General features: G+C 35.3%; 1 protein-coding gene across 1 annotated transcript in view; it reads left to right on the top strand.

The window, feature by feature from the left end:
* UBR5 (ubiquitin protein ligase E3 component n-recognin 5) overlaps positions 1–13,178 on the top strand; it is a 162,263-nt gene extending 149,085 nt beyond the window's left edge. Inside the window, 8 exon segments of the mRNA XM_020969574.2 lie at positions 1,459–1,634; positions 1,932–2,016; positions 4,097–4,235; positions 4,238–4,251; positions 4,542–4,655; positions 7,748–7,892; positions 9,821–9,906; positions 12,552–13,178. Of these exon segments, the coding sequence (XP_020825233.1) occupies positions 1,459–1,634; positions 1,932–2,016; positions 4,097–4,235; positions 4,238–4,251; positions 4,542–4,655; positions 7,748–7,892; positions 9,821–9,906; positions 12,552–12,764 (972 nt within the window). The 3' untranslated portion in view covers positions 12,765–13,178.
* Positions 13,179–24,312: the final 11,134 nt, after the last annotated feature.

Genomic DNA, 24,312 nt, shown 5'->3' with positions numbered 1-24,312 from the left:
ATTTATTTTGTTCTCACCAGTTTTTATTTTACCATAATTCAGATTGTTTACTTGACTCATTCCTTCTATTTTCTCCCCTTTCAACCATTAGGGTCATTAGTAGCCCTATAGGTACTTGACTACATTTTAGAACAAAATGTGTAGGGAGCTCTGTGGCTTGGAAATTATTGTTATTTGAAATTAATATAGTCAAAGTTGAATGAAGAAGGGTGCAAAGATAAGTATAATAGAAGAAAGGGAAATTAACAAATAAGAAGAATTGGACTATAATCTTTGATCATCACAGCTTAAATTAGGACCCCCAAGCCACTGTCATTTAAAGCAAACTCTGATTTAGATTTCATTTGGCAAGGCTTTAAGAGAACTTGAGTTGCCTTGGTAGAATGCTTTTTTTTTTTTTTTAGGCAGTTGGGGTTAAGTGACTTGCCCAGAGTCACACAGCTATTAAGTGTCAAGTGTTTGGTCTGAGGCCAGATTTGAACTTGGGTACTCCTGACTTCAGGGCCAGTGCTCTATCCACTGCGCCAGCTAGCTGCCCCAGTAGAACGCTTTTTAAAAAATTTTATTAATTTATTTTATCAACAATCACTTCCATATTCTTTTGAGTTGAAAATTTTTCTCCCTCTTCCTCCCCCCCACCCTCCCCAAGACAGCGCACAATCTGATATAGGCTTTACATTTACATTCCTATTAAACATATTTTCACATTAGTGAAGTTGTAAGTAAAAATTAAAACCAATAGGAGGAACCATCAGAAAGACGAAACAAAACTCAACAGAAGGTAAAAATAAGTGGTAGCGATTCAACTTCCATATTTCTTTCTTTGGATGTGGACCGCATTTTCCATCACGAGGCCTCTGGAGGTGTCTTAGATCCTTGTAATGCTGAGAAGAGTTCAGTTTAACAACATTAGTCATCGCATAATGTGGCTGTTATTGTGTACAAAGTCCTCTTGGTTCTGCTCACATCACTCGGCATCAGACCATATAAGTCTTTCCAAGTTTTTCTGAAGTCAACCTGTTCATCATTTCTTATAGCACAATAATATTCCATTACATTCATATACCACAACTTGCTCAGCCATTCCCCAGTTGATGGGCATCCTCTCAATTTCCAGTTCTTTGGGTGGAATACTTTTTAAAAGAATTGAATGTGGATGAGGGTCAACCTAATGGTAGTCTCTGTGCAAGGAAAATGTATAGGAATCTTGACTGTGATGATAGAATTAAGAGCAATAAATAGAAGTTTCTTTTGATGGGGATAAGACTTTGGTTTTAGACTTAGTGTAAACTACCTAGGTTTATACCCAGTACAAAATGAGATTTCACATATGCTCAGTGTAGTCAACAGTGCAGAAAACCTAAAGGTAAAACATTCTGTTATTACTACTTGCAGCTTCACCCTGTGCCTTTTCATAAATAATCTTTGTAATGAATCTCTGGTATTCTTTGGTCCTAGGAAAATCGAAAACGACATGGCTCCAGTAGAAGTGTGGTAGATATGGAATTAGATGATACAGATGATGGTGATGATAATGCTCCGTTGTTTTACCAGCCTGGAAAAAGAGGTTTTTATACTCCAAGACCTGGGAAAAACACAGAAGCAAGGTTAAATTGTTTCAGAAATATTGGCAGGTAAGATAATAACCAGTCTCAAATTTTTATTAAAAAATGTTGGTTTATGGACTTAGTTATTTACATTTACTTCAGCTGTAGAATCAAATTCTGTTGGTTGATAAAGCCATACATACATATATAGGCATATACACTTTACCTACTTCACAAATCTTAAATATAAGTTTTGCCCTTAGAAGTTACCTGATGAAATTAATTTGTTTCACATTTAGAGAATATTTAAGTATGTGTTAATGCCATACTTCAGTATTGTTTAAGTTGCAGCTTCATAAATTTCCTCTTATTTTTCATCTTCAGAATCCTTGGACTCTGCTTGCTACAGAATGAACTGTGTCCTATCACATTGAATAGGCATGTAATTAAAGTATTGCTTGGTAGAAAAGTAAGTGATTCTAAGTAGCCTGATTTTGTTAATGTTTATAAACAGTAGTGATAATAATAGATCACATTTATGTTGTGCTTTACAGTGCACAAAGCACTTTACATACATTAAATTTTACTTTTGATCCTCACAATTCTGCAAGGTAGGTAGTGTGAATCATTTTATTCCCATTTGATAGATAAGGACATGGAGGTTTAGAAAGGATGTGATTTTCCCAGAGTCATAGCTAGTAGTAAGTGGTGGAGCCTAGACCCTTTGAATCCACTGATTCCAAATCCAGTCATCTTTCTATTCTACCACAGTTGCATGTTTGATAAAATAATCGCTATGTCTTTCTTTGTATATAATTTAATATTAAAAATCAAATGTACTATATACTGTTATGCAGAATTAGTTTTTATGTACTTATGTGCTCACAAAATTGGCAGATGCTCATTTAAAAGAAAAATTACCAGTGGAGTAACAGGATATCATGGGAGAGTCCCTCAAAATGACTAATAAAACATTATAAAAATGATTAGCCTGATAATCAACATTTGTTATATTTACAAATTTGGTGTATTATACTAGTCTGAGTGACGGTGTGACAGTCGTGCCAGGTTATAGAATTTACTAACCACAGCTAAATATTTCAATTCAACAAGCATTTATTAAGTATGGGGCTATGTACCAGACTCTGTGGTGGATACCACAACAAAAATGAAACTGTCCTCCTTACAGAGCTTTTGTTCTAGGCCTTGGGGAGGGGAAAAAACAGATAAATACAAAGTAATTTCAGGTGGTAGGGGTAGCACACACAAGTTATTAATCATTGGGGGAAAGGAAGTGGTCAAGAAAGGCTGGATATAGGAGGAACACTTGTGTGAGCTTTTAAGAGAGGGTCAGATTTCTAGTAGTGTTAAATAAGAGAGAAGATTGTTTGAATGAGGGAAGAGAGGAGATAGCCTATGTCATGTTACAAATGCAGGAGATAGAATATTATGTACAGTTTGGCTGGAATATAGGGTGCATGATGAAAAGTAACTGAAATCAGTCTGGAAAGGAGGCTGGGGCCATATTGGAAAGGGTCCTAAATATCAGAGGAATTGTTTTTTATCTTGGAAGATAAAAAAAAAAAAAGGAAGCTTCTTGAGTTGGGAAAACATGATTCAGGAATATCAATTTAGCAACTGGGTATAGAATGGTTTAGAGAGAAGATTGTTATTGAGGACCCCCTAGTCATCTTTATCTCCTGTGCCTGGAACATAACAGGTGCTTAATAAATGCTTATTGACTGACTGATATACCAGTGAATATTTTGCTATGTTAACCTCTTAAAAATAAATTTTATTGCTATCTTTTATGTCACTATTTCCCCAATATATTCTGCCCGCCTTCTGTAAGAGCCATCCTTTGCAACAGAAGATAAGAGAGAAAAAATTAGTCCAGCAAAAGCAAGCAACCCATCAACCAAGTCCAACATTAGCTATAGTGTTCCACAGTAACGTGTAATTTAGACATAGACTTTTGATACTGGAGAAAGGGGTCTTAAAGATCATAGCCCTATCCACTTATTTTGCAAATGAAGACACTAAATTCCAAAGAGTAAGCTACCCAAAGGCACACTGATAGCAAGTAGTGGAACTGACATCTCAACTCAGGTCTTCAGTTCATTGCCTTTTCCCTTTAGATGTGTTTGAAACTGTCCTACCTACGTTAATATGACACCATTCAAGTTAAAGAAATGCCAAAAGTTTTATTCAGTCTCTACCGCATTATGAATGAAAATAGATTCATTGCTTCAGAATATAAGAACGTTGATGACTGTTCTTACAAACTAAATTTCTCTTTGCTTAAGCACAGAATAAGAAATGTAAAGGTCCATTTAAAAATGATTTAGTATCACATGATGTTGGAGTACATTATCAGAACAATAGATCTATTAAACTTGCTTCTCCAGAACAAAATTATTATTAGCATCTAGTGTGATTTTCCTTTTTTTTGACCTGGGTTATTTGCTGTAAACAGCAGTGTGAATAATTTCATGTAGTGATGCAAGAAGTTTTTTATAATAATGTCATAAAATATCTTTTTTTATTAGGTTAATTGGCATGATTTTGCATTTTTTGATCCTGTTATGTATGAAAGTTTGCGGCAACTTATCCTCGCCTCACAGAGTACAGATGCTGATGCTGTTTTTGCAGCAATGGATTTGGCATTTGCAATAGACCTCTGCAAAGAAGAGGTGGAGGACAGGTAAGTAAAATTCCTGGTTTTAGGATTCCATTTGAAGTATTTATTGAAAGTATTGTTATTCATAAAATATTAATGGATTAGTGAAAGGAACTAGATAAAATCAATAATGAAAGATGTTCTGTTTTCAGTGTAGGTTTTATATTTTAGGTATACATTGGCTATCAAATTATTTTTAGATTTAAAAATTCTGTTAATCCAGTAGCATTTATTTTTTAAGAGTTGATATATTTTTACATTTTTTTCTGCTTTTTACTTCCAATTTTAAAAAAATACATTTTCATTTTGCATAGGTTGAACTAATTCCTAATGGTGTAAATATACCCGTCACCCCTCAGAATGTATATGAGTATGTACGGAAATATGCTGAACACAGAATGTTGGTAGTTGCTGAACAGCCTCTACATGTAAGTATTTTCTTAGAATTTTTTGTTGTAGTCTAATATTCATCAGGTGTAGAAACCTAAGTCTTCTTAGTCTTAGCATATATCTAGTTTTTCTTGTTTATTACAATTTTAATATAAGACTTACAATACTATTCAAATTTTAAATACATTCCTGAGAGCAAGAAGTAAAGGAGAGAGAAGGCCTAAAAGCAGTGTCAAACTTGAGAGACCCAGTAGGGTCTAGTGCATAGGTTCCCAAAGTAGGCAGTGCCACCCCCTGGGGGACGTTGGAAGGTTGGGGGGTAGCCTCAGGTGCAGTTGGGGGACGTTGAATAAAAACAAAGGGGGGGTGGAAGCATAAGAAAAGAAGAAAATCTTGAAAAACTGTACAGATTCTCATCTGTTGCATAACAGTTAAAGTTGTAGTAATTACATTATTTTCCAAATAAACACACAGAATGCAAATTATAACCAATCAGTGGTCAAGTCCACAACAGGTCTTAACAAGTGGGTGTTGGCAGGCAAGCATGTCATGCATTGTTGGGAAGTCCAGCACTCATAGGCAGGAATATGTATATGTGATGACTTGTTTACAGTACTATACTATACAGTTACATGATACAATATTGTGTCATCAAAATTTCAATGCAGGGGGAAAACCCTGCAAATTTACAATAAATTATTAAATTTAAGATGTGTAATTTACAAAATATCTATATTTTTTGAAATGATGCAAATTTAAAAAAAAAAACTGTCAAAGGGATAAAGAAAGTAGATTTCCAGGGGGATGCTGAGTAATTTTTTTTTTTAAGGAGGCAGTAGGCCAAATAAGTTTGGGAACCTCTGATCTAGTGAGACATACTTCCTATTTGCTTTTAAGTTTTTTTAATCTAATTATCAGTAGGTAAATTGTTGTAGTTGATAGGGGAATCAGTGGCATTATATGGCTTTCTGACATAGCTATGGTGAAATCTTTGCATGTATGCAGCTGTTTTTATCTTTATTCTTCTAAACTTATATTTTTATCTTTATTCTTCTAAACTTCATATATCATGATGCAGACAGTTCTAGCTGTATATAAATTCACATTGTGCATATTCAGCTTAAAGAATTCTGAAAGAAATCTACATTCCAAAAAAACCCCACCTATGATAACTTTATTGTATAGTACTGTATAGTACTGTGCTTTCCCAGTCCGCTTGTGCTCCTTAGATTGACACTCCATGGCTCCCTCCTACCTCCTACCCCATCCCCTGAAAAAAAAAAAAGCTGAAAAAAAAATTCAATTAAAACTCTTCAAGTGAAAGCTGAATGGACAGAGACTGCTACCAGTGGATTGGGGGCCTGGCTTGAGATTTCCAGCTCAAAGAGAGGAGACATTTGCCTGACTCCACCCATCCTGTCCTTGTGTTGGGTTGCAAGTGTCTTCTGTTGGTCTTTATGTCTGTCCCTCCCTAAACCTCTCCACCCCACATATTCCTGCTGCTGCTCTTGCTTCTCTGTCCCTGGCTCCCCAACATGTCCTTAAACTGTGTGCTGGCTCCCTCCTTCCGTGGGCACACAGTCCCTTTCTGTTTCCCTCTCTTGCCCTTCTTCATATCTGTAGGCAGACAGTCACCTTACATAAAAATCTCTTTATGTAAATGTCTGCAGCATGGTCCACATACATAAAACAAGAACTGTCTGTAGTGCAGAGAGACATTCTCACTTTTGAGTGATTAGGCTCATGTTTTGTTGATTAAGAATTCTGGGATCACTGGATAGCCGTGTCAGTGTGAGCTAACAGTTGATCCCACCACCCCATCTTTTCGGGTTCCCTTTGGAACCTTTCACTGACATAAATTTGAATCCTCTTGCTAGTATTTCTTGTCACCAAGGGCAAGTTACTTAGCCTCTCTGAACCTGTTTCTTTGTCTGTAGTGTGAGAATAATGCTCCTGTCCATAAGATTGTGATGATAAAATTAGTTATTTAGGATAAATGTTTTGTATACCTGAAAAGGGTTGTGTTTAGTCCAGATATTATTCCTGTTTCTTCATACTATTCTCTTTTCCCGTTCAAGTCTGAGCTTAAATTCTATTTCTTCCATAGTGAAACCTCTTCTGATATCTCAGAATCAGAAATAACCTTTCTTAAGAGGCAAGAGTGAGTGGATAGAGCCCTGGGCCTGCTGTGAGGCTGATCTGAGTACATATCTGGCCCCAGACACTTAACTACTTGGGTGACCCTGGGCAAGTCATTTAATCTCTGTCTCAGTATCCTCAGCTGTAAAACAAGAATAATAATGGCATCTACCTCCCAGAGTAGTTGTGTGGATCATATGAAATCAACTTTGTGAAACATGCCTAAAATATAATAAGTGCTATATAAATGTTTATTTACTTCCTTCTGTCCTTGCATAGTATTTGGTTTGCATTTGTATTTAATTTGGAATGTCACTTAGCACAGTGTAATGGCTTGATTTTGAGGCCGTATTTATTTTATGGCTAGTTGACTGCTGTTTATTAATTTAATTGAACTACCATTCTTTTTCTACTGTTGCCTAAATGACCTTCCACTTGCATCACCTAGGTTTTTTGTTGTTGTTGTTTTGTTTGTGTTTAAAGGCCGTTGGGGTTAAGTGACTTGCCCAGGGTCTCACACCTAGTAAGTGTCAAGTGTTTGGTCTGAGGCCAGATTTGAACTCAGGTCCTCCTGACTTCAGGGTCAGTGTTCTATCCACCTATCTGCCCCTCATCACCTTGAATTTTTAAACCTTATTTCACTCACTAAACAAAATGTCTTTTTTTTTTTAACTCACATACATTCAGTCATGCCTGACTCTTCATGACCTCATTTGAGATTTTGTTTTTTTGCAAAGATACTGGAGTGGTTTGCCATTTCCTTCTTCAGTTCATTTTGCAGATGAAGAACTGAGGCAAACAAGGTTAAGTGACTTGCCCAGGGTCACACATATATAGTAATTGGCTGAGGTCAAATTTGAACTCAGATCTTTCTGACTCCAGGCCCAGCACTCTTATCTACTGTGCCACCTAGTTGCTCCCATAAATAAATAGTTGAACTGAATAATACTTAGTGGAGGAGAATGAAAATAATGTATTTTTTTCACTATAGGCAATGAGGAAAGGTCTGTTGGATGTCCTTCCAAAGAATTCATTAGAAGATTTAACAGCAGAAGATTTCAGACTTTTGGTAAATGGTTGTGGAGAAGTTAATGTGCAAATGTTGATCAGCTTCACTTCTTTCAATGATGAATCGGGTATGGAATTTTGTTTACCTTCTTTGCGAACTGAGATACTGTTGCTCATTTAATCAGTCAGTTGTCATCTATTAACTGCCTGACTTGATGAGACATTAATAAAAGATCTGTGCTAAACTCAGAATATAGCTATTTAATAGCTGGGTGACTTCAGTTTTCTCATCTGTAAAATGAAGGGGTTTTGTTCTTGGTGACCTAAATCATGAGCCTTTAAAATCTTTTGGCTCAATCTTCTGAACTTGATTAAAAGACTTCATTCCTGTTTTCACATAGTTTACACATTTGATCAGGAAGGCATAAATTAGTATAAGCTAGAAAAGATACCTATTCTACTGAATCTTCAAGTGCTATAAAACCCTGCTGTTTCTTCCTTCCCCAAAATTGTATTTTGCCCCTTTTTGGGCCAGTTGTATGATTTCATTGATTTAGGGAACTCCCAGTGAGTAAAAGCTAATCTGAACCTGCTCTACAACTTTAGAGACTTAGAAAGTTGTCTGGGGACACTCAGAGATTAAATGACTTACTCAGCATCGTAAAACCAGTAACTGTCAGAAGCAGGACTTGAACCCCAGGTCTTTATGATTGAGTGGTCAGTACTCTTCCACTGTATACCACTCTGTCTTTAAAATGTATGATAGAATTTAATGCCATGTGTTTGAATGTTAGTTTTTTCAGTCTCTTTAGACTTTCTTATTTTAAAAGTACAACTCATGCCAAAGTTCTAATAATTATATTAAAGTGAATGCAGATAGAACCTCATTATGGTGAAAACTAGTATAGTACATTGAAAACATTTTCTGTAGCAAGCATGTCTTTGCACCATATCTCTTACAGCAGTGGTATCAGACTCAAATAGAAACAGATCCCTGCAGGCTGAATATTGATTTAGAAAACTAATTGATTTAGAAAATTAATGCTATCTTCATTATGTAGGTTGCATTGTATTTTAAAATATTTTTGCTAAACATTTTCCCAGTTACATTTTAATCAGGTTCAGGTTGAACTTGGGGGGTTTTATAGGATACAATTTGCTATGAGTTTGACACCTTTGTCTCATAAAATTATGAATTCAATTTGTTTTGCACTTTTGTCATGTTATATAATACTTCAGCTTTCTTCCTCTTTCTACTTGTGACATGCCAGCCACCTAAATACAACTCTTAATGCACCTACCAAGATACAGATCACTAAACTGTGAGGAAGAAAGAGGCATACATCTCCATTCTCCAACTAGTTTAACGGCACTTGTTTTTTCCTTTCTGTTACACTACTGGGTTCCACATACTGGAAATGTGTTGTTTAACAATGTATATTGTTTTATTTAAACAAAATGAAAAGCATTTTGACCTGTGGAGGCAAAAAATTTAACCTGTATTTTAAAAACTAAAGTGTATCATGATAGCTATTTCCCCTTATTCCCATGCCCCCATTTTTTGATAAAGGAGAATTGGGACAATGAAGGTTTAATATCTTAATAGATGATAATTACCATCGAAGTAGTAAAACACTATCCTTGTGATGTTTTGTGACATCACTACTAACACTTTGGACATCAAAACTTACATTCCAAACCTAAAGCCAAAACAGCCATCTTACATGAGTTACCCTGAATATGTTGGAGCAGTTAGGAACTGGGATTAGAGCCATTGTTTCATTTCAGTATAATCTGTGTTTTTCAGAATACCTGTTGTGTTGGTTCATAAAGTTCATGCTCAGAACCTTTCATTCTGTGGATCATATACAGGAAATATTGCATATGAACATGTGCAATTTTCTCTGTCAAACCTTTTTCTAATGTAAGAAATTACAATGTTCTAAATATATCATGTCCTCTACAGAAAGTTGAATTTAAATTCTTTTTTTTTGTTTTGTTGTTGTTGTTGTTGTTGTTGTTTGTTTATTTATTTGGGTTTATTTTTGTTTTTTAGGAGAAAATGCTGAGAAACTCTTACAATTCAAGCGATGGTTTTGGTCAATAGTGGAGAAGATGAGCATGACAGAACGGCAAGACCTTGTAAGTCATATGCCTGTATCATAAAATGTTTAGAAGGAAATTTAAGGTGAGATTTAGATTATGAATAATACCTACTGGAATCTAGAAACTATAGCTGAAATGTCAATCATGTTTTTTCCTGGGGGGGGTAAGGAGTAATTATTTACTAAGGAGGGGACTAAAACTAAAAATTTATTGGGCATATTTTTTTTTTCCGGCAAGGCAATTGGGGTTAAGTGACTTGCCCTGAGCCACACAGCTAGTGAGTGTTATGTGTCTGAGGCTGGATTTGAACTCTGGTCCTCCTGACTTCAGGGCCAGGGCTCTATCCACTGAGCCTCCTAGCTGCCCCTGGGCATATTTTTTCACAAATACACCACAGACCACTACATTATGGACTTCTGAAGCATTTGTAAAGCTCTAGGCATGTTGATTTTTTTTTTCTTATCTAATATTTTTTTTAGGTATAAGAAAACAGTGCTGATCTGTCATTGATATATAGATAGATATGTTTGTGTGTGTGTGTACGCATTTATATTTTTCCAGTAGTTCTGCTTGATCATTTATATGCCCTTGTTCCTTAATGATTTGTGGCATATATTTTCAGAACTGGTTAATTGAGTCAGGGTTACAGTCTATAGACAAGGAATAAAGTGACTTCAATTGGTATAGTTCAATTCAAAGATATTTATTAAACACCTGTATACAAAGTAGGTATATACTAGGCACTGGTGACAGTAATGGAAAACTGAGCACTCTGTGTTTATTTAAGATGGCCATCAATTCTTAAACTTAAAAAAAAAGACATTGTAGAAAGTGGTAGGCTTCTCTTTACCTGTTTCAGTGAATCTTTTTTCAAAATGAGAGGATAAAAATTTTAAGACATATATCCTTCCCATTGAATAGATTGCTCTTTTCACACCGTAGTTCAAGTGCCACAAATTGCATGTAGCCTTTCTTGATCTCCCTCCACCCCAATCCCAAACTACTAGTGTTTTTCCTTATAGAATGTAAACTCCTTGTGATAGACTGGTTTTTGTATTTTATTTCCGGAGCCTGAAGCTTAATAGGTTCTTATTATGTGTTTATTTGTTAATATGTAAGACCTTTTCATCTGTCTTTGACTTGTTTGGGGTATATGCCTACTAACATTTTCACAGGGCCAGACAGAGCATGTATATAATGTAGTGCTTTTTTTTAGTATGATTCCAAATTGTGGGAAGCACTGTTCTTTAGAAGGCCCTCACCCTATAGTGTTCTGTAGGCTTCTTTTTAAAGGTTTTAATCTAGTTTGTTGACACTTTTCCACCATACTAAACTTTACCCATTTCTTTTAAATTGTTACTCCCACAGAAATTAACAAGAAAAATACTCCACTAGAAGACTGTTGACATTTGATAGTGCTTGAGTTGTGACAAAGTATATGCTTACTTGCCCTTTGAAAAGAAATATAAAGTAGTTATTCATTTGGATTCATTCTAACTCTGGGCTAGAGCCATATTTTTCTTTCTTTCCCAGCTACCTCTCGTACCTTTTTCCTATCCCATGGCCCAAAGTTTCCAAGATTTTCACCTCTGTAGCTGGACCCTTTAATCAAACAGTCACCCTCACCCTCCAAACCTTGAACCCTTAAAAGTCTATGTACAGCTATTCTTCAGCTGATCACCAGAATTGTAATCAGGAAACTTGGGTTAAAATCCAGTTCCTATGGACAAGTCAACTTAGCTGTTCTGTGCATGTTTCTTCATGTGCAAAAGAGAATTATAATAATACAGATACTGTCTGCCTCCCTACGTTTTTGTGCAGAATCTACTTTTTCAACCTTAACTCACTGTAAATATGTGAGTAATTTGACTGCCCTAGAGGGCCCCTTAAAATTGATATTAGATATTTCCTTATGTCATAATTATCTGGGTGTGCCATAGTAGTTAGCATAGGTGTGTAGTTGCCTGGCTTCATGTATGTTGTCTTAGGAAATTGTAGCCAAAGTAGAACTATTTACTGCCCTTCATGTAAATATATTCATTGAGACAATTAATTACCAGATGATACACACACACACACACACACACACACACACATAGATACATATGTGTATACAAGTACACACATATCTCTCAACACACAAATGTCCATTTCTGTTAGAAAAAAAAGACCTCTGATTAATTCCTTCCAAAGATAGGAATCTGAGAGTTTAAAAAACTCACCCTTTTACCAAGTTGAATTTTAAATTCTCCTAATGCATACTGAGAGGCTCATTAGTAACCATTTCTCAGGGCCACCTTTAGGTGGTCATATTATCATACCAGTGCCAGCTATCTATTCAAGGAAAATGCATGGAAATTGACCATAGATTCAGTTGCATGAGACTCATAGCAAGGTAACATTATATGAGAATGCTCTACCAGTTTTCCTCCTTGGGAGAAGACCTTTCCCTATATGTTTGTCATTTACCAACTAGTTTAGAGTATTTCTACTATATTAGTTTTTTAAGTAAAAGGAAATATTTTAGCTAGGGAGGTATCACCACCACCTTGAATAAGTTTAAAATGTATTTCTAATGTGTAAGAATTATAAGAAAATGTAGTAGACATTCTAACAACTAAAAGTTAATCTTTAAATATGGCAAAACCAGAAAGTATAACACCATTTTAATTTCTACTTAGGTTTACTTTTGGACATCAAGCCCATCATTGCCTGCCAGTGAAGAGGGATTTCAGCCTATGCCATCAATCACAATAAGACCACCAGATGACCAACACCTTCCTACAGCAAACACTTGCATTTCTCGACTTTATGTCCCACTTTATTCCTCTAAACAGATTCTCAAACAGAAATTGTTACTCGCCATTAAGACCAAGAATTTTGGTTTTGTGTAGAGTATAAAAAGTGTGTATTGCTGTGTAATATTACTAGCTAAGTTTTGTAGATTTTTCCATTTGTCTATAAAAGTTTATGAAAGTTAATGCTGTCATGCCCCTGGTGGTACTTTATTGATTAAATGCAAACATTCCTATACCAAGTTTGTAATCTATAGGCCTAAGGAGCACTAGCAACATTTATCTGTAACTGTTTGCTAGTCAATAACTTCTTGGCCTAACCCCAGCCAAAGATGACAGCAGAACAATATAATTTACACTGTGATTTATCTTTTTGCTGAGGGGGAAAAAATGTAAAATGTTCTGAAAATTCACTGCTGCCTTTGTGGAAAGTGTTTCAGCAAAGGTTCTTGTATAGAGGGAGTAGGGAATTTCAAAATAAAAAATTAAGTATGTTCTGTGTTTTCCTTTTAACTTTTTTATGGTGTTTAATTTGTGGTTGGCTGCAGTTGTGTATCATGTATATTGAACTTGTAAAAAGTTCTTGACATTCAGATCTTAGAGTTGAAATCACTTTTACCTATGAAACCACTTTCATTGCAGTTTGTTTTGGTTGCATTGAGCTCTAGGACATTAGATGATATCACTAATATTTTGCATGTAATTTGTTCATTTGAGTGAAGGGATTTTGTGTACATAAGGTGGGGCCAATGCACAATACTTTATATCATGATCAACATTTTTTTTTTTGTATCCCTGTTTCAATGGGCAATCAGTCAGGAGGTTACTCCAGTTTAGTTCCAATTAGACATTTGTACTAAGGTGTTTCAGTTATGTAAACTCAGCCTGGGCACTTTTCTGATAACTGTAAAATGTTTTATAAGATCATGATTTCAATATATTGAAGATACATTTTGGAAAATTTTAATGTTCGTGAGCAGCTTAACTACTTTTGTATCTAGCCTTTTTTAAGTATCTTGTTACATTTACTTTTTTAAATAAAGAAATTACAGAAGAAATGTTAAGTCATATTGAAGAAACAATAGTTTTTATTTATGCAACCTGTATATTTTTAAACTAACTACAATACACCAGACACAGTTATGAAATTAACAAATTTCTGATTTTAAGAACTTAAACTTCTATGTATATGGATTATAAAGAAACAGAAGTAATTCATTCTACATTTTACAGTTAGCAGAGAATCCTGAATGGCACAGGCCAGGCAAGCCCGTTCATTTTAAAAATTCATTTTCAAGAGGGTATTTAATTCTGGCCCTTATATGAAATTGACCTCTATTCCGTCATTCTGAACATTCATTCACTTAGACTACTTTAAGTAGACACTTTATAAAAATATATCAGTTAAGTTTTTTTAATTTGGAAGCCCAGACAAATATTCTTAAGTTTTTATAGTTTTAGAATTTTCATGTAATTTGCTAGAGGAACTGCTTTTTTATATCACTGCTTCTAAGTAGGAATACTATGCTTATGATGCAAGAAAGTTGTTTTACTTGTTTATAAGAAGGCTAGAGAAGTTCTACTTTTTGCCTCCTCCTTTGCAGTGGCCCTGCAATGACAATTAACGTGACTTACTTTGAGTTGATATTTATCATCTTTTTCTTGCAACTTCATGGCACTTAATTGCTAAGTGGATCATTATCAAATTCATTGATTTTACTAGAGATACTTAGGACATTCTGTGTTTATTTTTATAAAAATTGATCCAGAGTCATTTTACAAAATGGGAGAGTTGTTTCTTTCTAATTTTTTAATAAGTAATAATTAGATTAAGGGTAAGGTGGTAAGCAAATGATGGAAACTTAGAAATTAGGCTTGCTTTTCTAACCCTAAAATGTAACATGATTTTTAAAATTTCAAGTGAATGAAAAAAAGAATTATTTTTAAAAATACACAATATCTAATCTTCAAGCCCTCTTATGCAAACTAACAAAAAATAGGGTAACTTTAAGTGAAGTGTGAAAATCCTTTATATTCAAATGTAAAATGAAGTTTCTTTGGGTCTCAGTTTATCGAGTTTTAAAATAATGTCTTACTACCCCCTTTTTTCTTTTTTTGTGTGAGGCAATTGGGGTTAAGTGACTTCTCCAGGGTCATATAGTAAGTGTCAAATATCTGGTCTGAGACCGGAATTGAATTCGGGCCGGTGGCTCTATCCACTGTGCCATCTAGCTGCCTCCCCCCTTTTTTTTCCCACCCTTTTCTTTAAAATTGTTAGGTTGTCAAAATAATCTGCATGATATATCTTATTAGCACAGGTTTATGTAATAGATGGTTTATTGCAGAAGTATTTCGACCTGCTGTACTCCATATCCATAGCATTGTAAAAGTGCTAGAGAAATGTAAATTGTTTTTCACTTTCCATTCTATATTGGGAGCAGTTCTTTAGACCCCTCTCCTTTGAAAGCCTAAGAAAATGTGGAGGTTTATTTTGTTTTTTGAATAAGAAAGATAGGAATTTCTAATCTTACATTTTAAGGCTGTGATCTTGTTTTCTTTATTTGCCCTTTTTTCCCCCCATATCTGTGGAATATAATTTATCAGTATATAAGCTCCCTGCCACTGGCCTTTTCTACCAATATCCTATCCTAGGGAATATGTATGTGACATCCAGTCGGTCTTGCAAATATATTTAGGCAAATATCCTGGTGTTTATTGTTTTAATGGAAGTACCTTTACACCATTGCTACTACACACATGAATTGAAGTTATTTTAATTGGTAATCATGTTCAGCAAAAGAGGTGAATATAAAAAAGAATGTAGATAGGTCTTTCTTAATTTTGCTGTTTACTGTAAGAAAGTACATTGAATGAAAATCATGGCCTTCAGGGGTTGTTTAAACATAGCTTTATCTCTTTAAAGATTTGGAACTCAAATTCAGGTAATTATACTGGCTACAGCAACCCTGTTGCCTTGGCATATTCTGTGGCATTTTTCAAGCTGTAGTGGAAGAGAAAATTACTGGATTCTACCTATGTCACTGAATATAGCAGCACCATATAAAGTTGTTCTTAATGGAAAAAATTTTTGTAAAAACTTTTTAAATGAAGTCCATGGGAAGAGAGTTAGAATTGTAATCCTGTAAAATATAAAACACCACAAAGAATTGCCTTTGTTAAGTAGTTTGAAACAGCAATATTTGATAAATTTCTATCATAAGTTGAAAAAGGATTTTCCTATAATTCCTAAACTTCTTACTAGGGAAATTTAGGACCAGGGAGGTATGGGGAAAATAATAATAATAATAATAATAATGTGGTTATCATTAATCAAAGCATACCCAAAACTCAACCTTAATTTCTTTACCAAATGCTTTTAAGTAGAAAATGGTATATATGATGAACAAACCATTTTCTCCTGAAATTTTGTTTCTGGTAAGTTTTAAAGGAATTGTACAAAAGAAATTTAGTTTTATATTTTTATTTAACTTTCTTTAAAATTCATTTCTGTGGAGTAACTAATTACTACAAAAAATTATACATTTTAATAATCAGTTGGTTAAATCATGATTTTTTTCCCCCTCAAGTTTGAATGGGACCTGCCACTTAACAGGTAAGATAATTTTGTTTTCAGAACTTATAGAGACCACTACTGTGTTGAGCATTTCTATTTTGAGATAGTTGTTAATGACCACAGTGATATAAGGCTATTTCAAAAGCTTAAAAGTGCTGTATATTTAATTCGTGGACTAGTTTGTTGCTCTTTGCCTTGGCTTGGATTCTCAAGGTTGGCAAATGTTATGAGTGTTTATAGCCAAAGTAGAGCATCTTGTAGATATAATCCATGCTGGCCTCCTTGTTAATTAAAAATGTTTTATTTCAGTATATTTAGTGATACCATGAATGATTTCTTGGCTTACAGAAATACAGGTTAGTGATAACTGGAAGAGAATACTTATTCAAAAGCATTGAGAAGCAAGTTCCTGAGCTTAACAGTTTGAAGATTCAATGTCTTTGTTCCTCAAGTGTATAGCCCATTTTCAATTTTTACTTAACCAGAGATCATTCACCTTGTTCTCTTGAACACAACTTTCTACTCTTTTTATAGACTGTTAGAGGTGGAAAGGACTTTAGAGAACCAGTCTAATGAATTTCAGTTTCTACAACTATCCTTAAATTTGAATTATCATCTTCCCTTCCAAATCACCACCTCCTTCTGATTTCCCTATTTTATAAAAAGTGCTACAATTTTCCCAGTCACCTCAGTAGCATCTCTAGCTCCACAGTCAGTTGTGGGGCATGGTTCTTTGCAACAACTCTCGGTGTCTCTTGTCCATTCCTCTTGCTACCACTGCTACCTAGTTTAGGTTTTGATTTGTGTGCGTGTGTGTGTGTGTCATAGCCTCTAACTTGTTTGACAGTCTCATTCACTCCTGTTTTCAGCTACCATCTTTCTGCAACAACAAGTTGGTATCCCTGGCCTTGACCTCTTTTCTGAACTTCAGACTTGTATCTCCCACAGCTTATGGGACAGAAGTCTATACTTTGATGCCCATTTTTAAATTCATTATGTCCAAAAACGGGTTTGTCTTTATCCCTACCCCTTCTGACTTTACTACTTTTGTTGGTAGCATCAACATTTACTCTGCTTTCCATGTTTGTAACTTTGGGCTTACCACACTGGCCTCCCCCTTCCCCCCCAAGCATAGTAGGGCCTGAATAAATGTTAATTGATTTTCCTTCGTCATCTTTCCATTTTTTCACATCTCTTATAATCATTTCTCCCCTCCTTTCTCTGTTTCTTCTGCTGCCACTCCAGTATTACAGTATGACAGTATTATTTAATAACTTGGTAAGTCTGCTTCCTAGTGGTCCCCTATTATGCAGCCTGCATACTGCTGCCATAATAGACTTATTTTACACATACACATACAAGTGACATCTGGTCACTTCACTCATTTGTTAATAAAGTACATCATTGGTTTTTGAATTAAAAAAATCAAGTTTGTCTACATGACATTTAAAGTTTTCCATAATCTAATATAACCTTGCTTTATCATATTCATTCCCTTCACAAGTTCTGTGTTGTAGCTAGGTTGGAAAACTATGTCCCTCCAACATGCCTCGTACTTCAGTCCTTCCACACTTTAATTCATTATATGACTTTAAATGCCTTTCTTCACCTTTTGAATTCCTCCACATCTTTTAAAGTCCAACTCATTACATCATCTCTACAAATATTTCACTGACCACTTCTCTCTACCTTACTCTCATCTATAATAAAATAACTTTTTTCTTTAGACAGCACAAAGTACTGTTTCTTAATACACTTGTCCTTTTCGTATCTGCCTCTGCCTCTTCCAGCACTCTCCTGCTCCCTCCCATTAGATTGTAAGCACTTTGACTGTAAGTCAGCTTATTGTCACCAGTATTCTAATTTGATCACTCCTTGGATATACTTTATATTATAATTTATATTATAATAATAATAAACTTTATATTATAATAATCATTATAATATAACTATAATATATAACAATATTATGATATTATGATGTAATAATATAATAACAGTGTTCTGCAAACAGATGTTTGATTTTTTAAAAATTTTGTCATAGCCTCTACAATCTAGTGCCTCATTATGTTGTGGAGGAAAGCATTCTGGATTCTCAAAAACTGTAACCTTTGACAAGCTCTAGCATGCTGGAAAAGTTTCAAATATGTTCCAGACAGCAAAATGACTGCTTTCTGAGTACTATTCTAGCAAGGTTTGGAGAGGTTTATTACCATTATGGTGGCTACTTGGTGAATTATTTCATCATGGCAACCCATAAAACAAAGGAAAATGCGAAAAGAAATCCATTATGTCCCCTTTCCACTTTTGTAGTAATAGTGGCAAAGCTGATAGTAGAAAAGGGGTCAGAGGGAGCTTAAATCACATTTCTTGTTCCATAAACATTAGGTGTCAATTTGGAAGATCTTAAGTCATAAGTTTTACCATTTTCAGTCAAATATGAGAACCCTAAATATAAGATACTTGTAAAGTGATTAACGAGTAAACATTACTTGAGAAAATGAACAGTATTGCTCTAAACACGTTCACTGTAATAAATTAAATCAGAATACAAAAGAAAGTTAAATGGAATAGCCTCACAAGTACTTCTTACAGAAATCGGTCAACATTTATTTAGCACACATTAGGCACTGGGCGGTATGCTAAGTGCTAGGAGGCATTTTGTTTTTTTTTTCTATCCAAAGAGAGCAAGAAACTTCATGGTACATTCATCACCAAAGTGCTCTTGACAAACATTTGCAAGAAGATCACCACAGAAGGTAATTGCAGTTTGTGTGCCAAAATCTTTAGTGAAGTTTTTAATTGGCTGAATAGAAGACCGTCCATCTTAAACCAACATAAACTTAAGACTGGTTTCAGTGCAGATGTGGTCACAGGGAAACACAATAGGAAAAATATGTTGGGAAATATGGTTCCAGAGCAAGAAATGAGAGCAGCCAAAGGTTTCTTGTCTATGTATTAGAAATACTTCAAAAAGGAAGTCAAGGTGATGAACATGGTAAGCACCAAATACCATCAAAAAGTTGAAATTATATTAGAAAATGATTCATCACTAGTGGGAGTCGTGCGAAATGAACAGAAGAAAAGATGGCATCACAGTTCTTTGCAGGAGAAGGTTGGATGACATAAATCAACGAGGACACTAAAAAACCACTTCATTCAGCAAACATTTGCTCTCCTTGCCAAGCAGAGAGAAATGATAGTCAATGACATCAGTTCAAGATGTTAACTCATTTGTAAAATTGTGGAGGGAGATTGAGACATAATCACATAAAACAACAAAAATCCTTCCAGGGGAGGAACAGAGTTTACAGGAAACATCTTAAGAGCCAACTAAGCAAGATCATTTCTGAGGCCATTAAGGACAAAAATGGAAGGAAGACAGTCGAGGAATGGTAAAGATCTAGAAAAACCTTTTTTTAATTTATTTTTTAGGCAATTGGGGTTAAGTGACTTGCCCAGGGTCACACAGTAAGTGTCAAGTGTTTGATCTGAGGTCACATTTGAACTCGGGTTCTCCTGATTTCAGGGCTGGTGCGCTATCTACTGTGCCATCTAGCTGCCCTCTATAATAACTTTTTATGTGTGTATGTGTATGAAGTCTTTACTCTTAAAAAGGACTTTGAATGATTTGAAGGGACTTTATTTTTTTAATATTTTTTTCCAATTACATGTAAAGATATTACCATTTATTTTAAATATTGAGTTCTAAATTATGTCCCTCCCTAAGATGGTTAACAGCTCAGTTTATGTTATGTGTGTTCGATCCTATAAAACATTTTCATATTAGTCATGTTGTAAAGAAGAGATAGACTAAAAGAAAGCCATGAAGAAAATGAAGTGAAGATAGTATGCCTTGATCTGCATTCAGAGTCCATCAGCTGTTTTGCTGGATGTGGATAGCACTCTCCATCATGAATCCTTTGGAATTGTCTTGGATCATTAATGTATTGCTGAGAAAAGCTAAGTGGTTCAAGGTTCATCATACAATGTTGCTCTTACCGTGTACAATGTTCTGCTGGTTCTGCTCACTTTGCATCAGTTCGTGTAAGCCTTTCCAGATTTTTTGAAATCTGCTTGTCTTTTCTTCTAGCACAATAGTATTACATTCATATGTCACAACTTGTTCAGCCATTCCCCAGTTGGTGGGTATCCCCTCAGTTTCCAATTTTTTGCCACCACAGAAAGAGCTGCTATAAATATCTTTATCCATGTAGGTCCTTTAAAATGAAATTATCAATGTTCTTCAATAACACTGTTGCTTCTAAATGGCTACCCTCACTACTTTCTCCCCACAATACAACTCTCCCTCATAACAAATTAGTAAAGAGGAAACTGGTCGCTATTATGGCTACATAAGAAAGTAAAATTGTCACCAATGCCATCTTCCCCACTTCCCAAAAAAAATGGAAAGAACTGAGCTAAACCAGGAATACACATACTTGGGCTGGAGGGAACACACTTTTGAGGAATTGATTCTTATGGGGGGGGTGATTTATTTTTACTTTTTTTTTTGGCTAGGCAATGGGGGTTAAGTGACTTGCCCAGGGTCACACAGCTAATAAGTGTTATGTGTCTGAGGCCAGATTTGAACTCAGTTCCTCCTGACTCCTGGGCAGGTGCTGTATCCATTGTGCTGCGCCCAAAACACTTTTTTTTTTTTGGTGAGGCATTTGGGGTTAAGTGACATGCCCAGGGTCACATAGCTAATAAGTGTTATATGTCTGAGGCTGGCTTTGAACTCAAGTCCTCCTGACCCAAGGCCAGAGTTCTATCCACTGCGCCACCTAGCACCCCTCTGATTTTTTTTAATGGAAAAAATTCTGAACTTGAAAATTACCAGCCTACAGACCTCTATGCTAGCTCTACACAATCTTCACGACTTTGTTGGAATTCTTTACGAAAGTTTGAGAAAGGAACAGACAGACTTTTCCCAAATGATATTCTAGAGCATATGTTGTTCATTTGGTGTAAGAAACAAAAGATCATAGATCCAAAGTTAGAAGGGGCCTAGATGACTGTCTAAAATGCCTCATTTTGTAGAAGAAACAGGCCCAGGGGGATTTGCCAAATTTATAAAGATATATACGGTGTGTATCTGAGATGGGATTTGGAAATCATATTCTCAGATTCCAAAGCCCATCTTTTTTCCATTGTCCCACAGTGCCTGTGTTTATTATTTGTTGAACATTTCAAAAACATTTGGTTGAACCAAAGGGTACCTTAAAAATTCTCCAAGATGACTTTCATAAAAATCATAAAATAATAAGAGACTCATTGGAAGATATGACAAGAGAACTTTGATTTCATTCTGATTGTTAATATCGGCATAAAATAGAGTGTTAAGTGCCAAAGATTTTTGCCACCCTCGGGATTTCTGTCAGATTTCCTATAGATGATGAGATGCCACAGATACTACTGTTTAGGGAAGATATGCTGATCACACCAAGCTTCTAAACATCACAGTCTGCTAAATTAGATCCATCATCATTTAAGAATTCAGCCTAACTTCCTACACAGGAAAAAACAAATGAATAATGCAATTAATTGCCTAGCCTATGTCCAGAATTTGGATAGGCATCTTGAAAAAGTCTAGAAGTACTTATATTTTAGATATTTTAGATATATATTTAGATAAACAATGAATTGGGCCCTCTATTGCCTCTATTGAGATATGCTAGATTGTATTTGGAGTACTGCACAGTGACCCTGTACTTCTTCCTGAAACAAAGGTCCATCTTCAATAACCATTTATTGAGTGCATACTATGCCAAGTACTGTGCTAAGTTCTAAGAGGCAAAAGCAAAAAAACCCCCACAATTCCTGCCCTTTAGGATCTGATGATTTTTAAATAACAGCATTTTCCCAGTGATGCTGTGTAGTTGTGAATCATGAAACACTAGTCTCTGAAAAGTTGTGGGTCACTAAAATGCAGTGTGGAGGTATATAGGAGACTGCAACATATCACCAATAAGTAGTTGTGCAGAAGTTGTATTATAGATGAAGTTTGTCATGCGTGTAGCAAAACTACAGGGTAACAATGGATAGCCTTTATCAGAAATTACAGTCAAGACCCTCCACAATCTAGTTTCATCCTTCCTTTCCACCCTTGTCTTCCACCCTTCACCTGTATTTGTCATGTGCACCTAAGTGAGGCCTTAAACATTTTGATTTCAGTCTATTTGTAAAATTACAAGACTGAATTAGATGATCTCTAAAAGCCCTTCTAACTCAGCGTCTATGGCATTTGATAAGATAATCACTTTGGTTTCCCATTGAACACCCTTGCCTTTATCAGTCCTCAACACTTAAGACCTCTATTTCTCAGCTACCCATAATGGGTAGCAACTTTTTTGATCTCACTGTTCCCCCTAAATCTTTACACATCATAATCCTGTTTCCTGCATCCCCCTTCCTTTTTTTTTTTAACTTTTCCCAAACCTGCTTTTTTTCCTCTGCTATTTCATTTCTCAGTCCCTCCCTGTTCTCCCAGTCCTTCAGATTTTTGGCTTAACTTCCCCTTCACTGTTTGACCTTGTTTTTGACCAGCTGAAGAAGGCAATGTCCTCCATATTCTTAAATCCCTTCCTACCCATTTATGTTCACAATTAGCTATCTTCAACCTTGGATCACCCTTCCACCTTCTTTGCTATTTCTCCCAAAGTTCTCGAGTGCTTCTGAAGGAAGTCAAGAAACTAAGCTAATTCATTTCAGTTGGTTCCTCAATGATATATAGCAATCTTTTTATTAAATCTCCAATTCACTATTAAACTTTCCCTACCAATTGTACAAGCTTCTTCTCAAGCCCCCAACTTTAGCTACACCCTATCCTACCAGATGACATCTTGCCATCTACTTTACCAAGAAAATTATGTCCATCCATCATGAGTTTCCTGTTCTCCCTTCTGCATCTCAAAACTTATACATCTTCAGCCATAATCTTTGCTCTAGTCTCAAAAGAAGGTGGCCTTTTCCTCCCCTTTTTCACTCTTTAATCGTCATTCCCAGCTCCCCCACTCCATTCATTACTTTTGTTCTTATGCCTTTCAGTTATATTCAGGTCTCGTTTATACTTTAAATTGCTTTCCCTCCCCCTAAAAAAAAAAACACTTTCTTTGATTGTCATCCACTCAAGATGACTTTCATCTCTTTTTGATTGCCAAAATTCCAGAAAGAAGTTATCAGTTCCTCATGACAGTCTCATAACTGATCTCCCTACCTCTAGTCTCTCCTCTTTCCAATATCCTTCATATGGCTGTCATAATAATCTTCCCAAGATTCAAATCTGACTGTTAACAGATCAAAATCTATAGATCCCTGTTGCCTCTATGATAAATTCTTTAACCTGGTGTTTAAGGTCCTCCACAATCTGTTTTCAACTCACCTTTACAGCTTTATTTTTTATCCCCCCTCACCCTATATCAGCCATACAAGAAGACTGTCATCAGTCTGGCATCCCTGCATTCCCAAACCATTCTTCATGCTATGTGAATATGCTGTCATCCACTGCCTTTCAGAATCTTAAGGCTTAGTACACAAATTTCCTGTAAAACCTTTTCTAATTCCTCTCAGCTAAAGAAAACATTCACTTAGATGTTTTTATGAGCCCTCATCACTCTCTACTTTGATTATATTTCTGTGTACATTTTGCATTTTTCCATCCCACTCTTACAAATTTAATTGCTGTGCTTGACAGTAAGGACTATCTCATTTTAATGTTTTTATTATTTAATTGTATATTTATATGCTCTGCATATAATAGTTAATTTTTATGGGATCAAATTAAGTTCTTTCACTTGTTCAGGTTGCCCACAGTGCCTTACAGAACTGATGTTCAACAGATATTTGCTAACTACTATTCAAGTAATCAGTACAAAGATGTTATTTAATTAATATGATTACTCCCTTTACCTACACCTGTACAAAACAAATTTAATTTTTCTGTGATGCCTAATTTTCTTCTAATTTTTAGATATAGTTGGTCTATTATGGGGACAGTGCAAGATTGCATTTTCTTTGAGAGTAGATAGTTTCTTTAAGCAGTCTTAGCTGCCTATATTAAGAGTGACAAGG

Source organism: Phascolarctos cinereus, unplaced genomic scaffold (genome assembly GCF_003287225.1).
Source record: "Phascolarctos cinereus isolate Bilbo 61053 unplaced genomic scaffold, phaCin_HiC Scaffold_4;HRSCAF=312, whole genome shotgun sequence".
NCBI classification, from domain to species: Eukaryota; Metazoa; Chordata; class Mammalia; order Diprotodontia; family Phascolarctidae; genus Phascolarctos; species Phascolarctos cinereus.
This window is presented reverse-complemented; position numbering and strand designations above follow the sequence as displayed.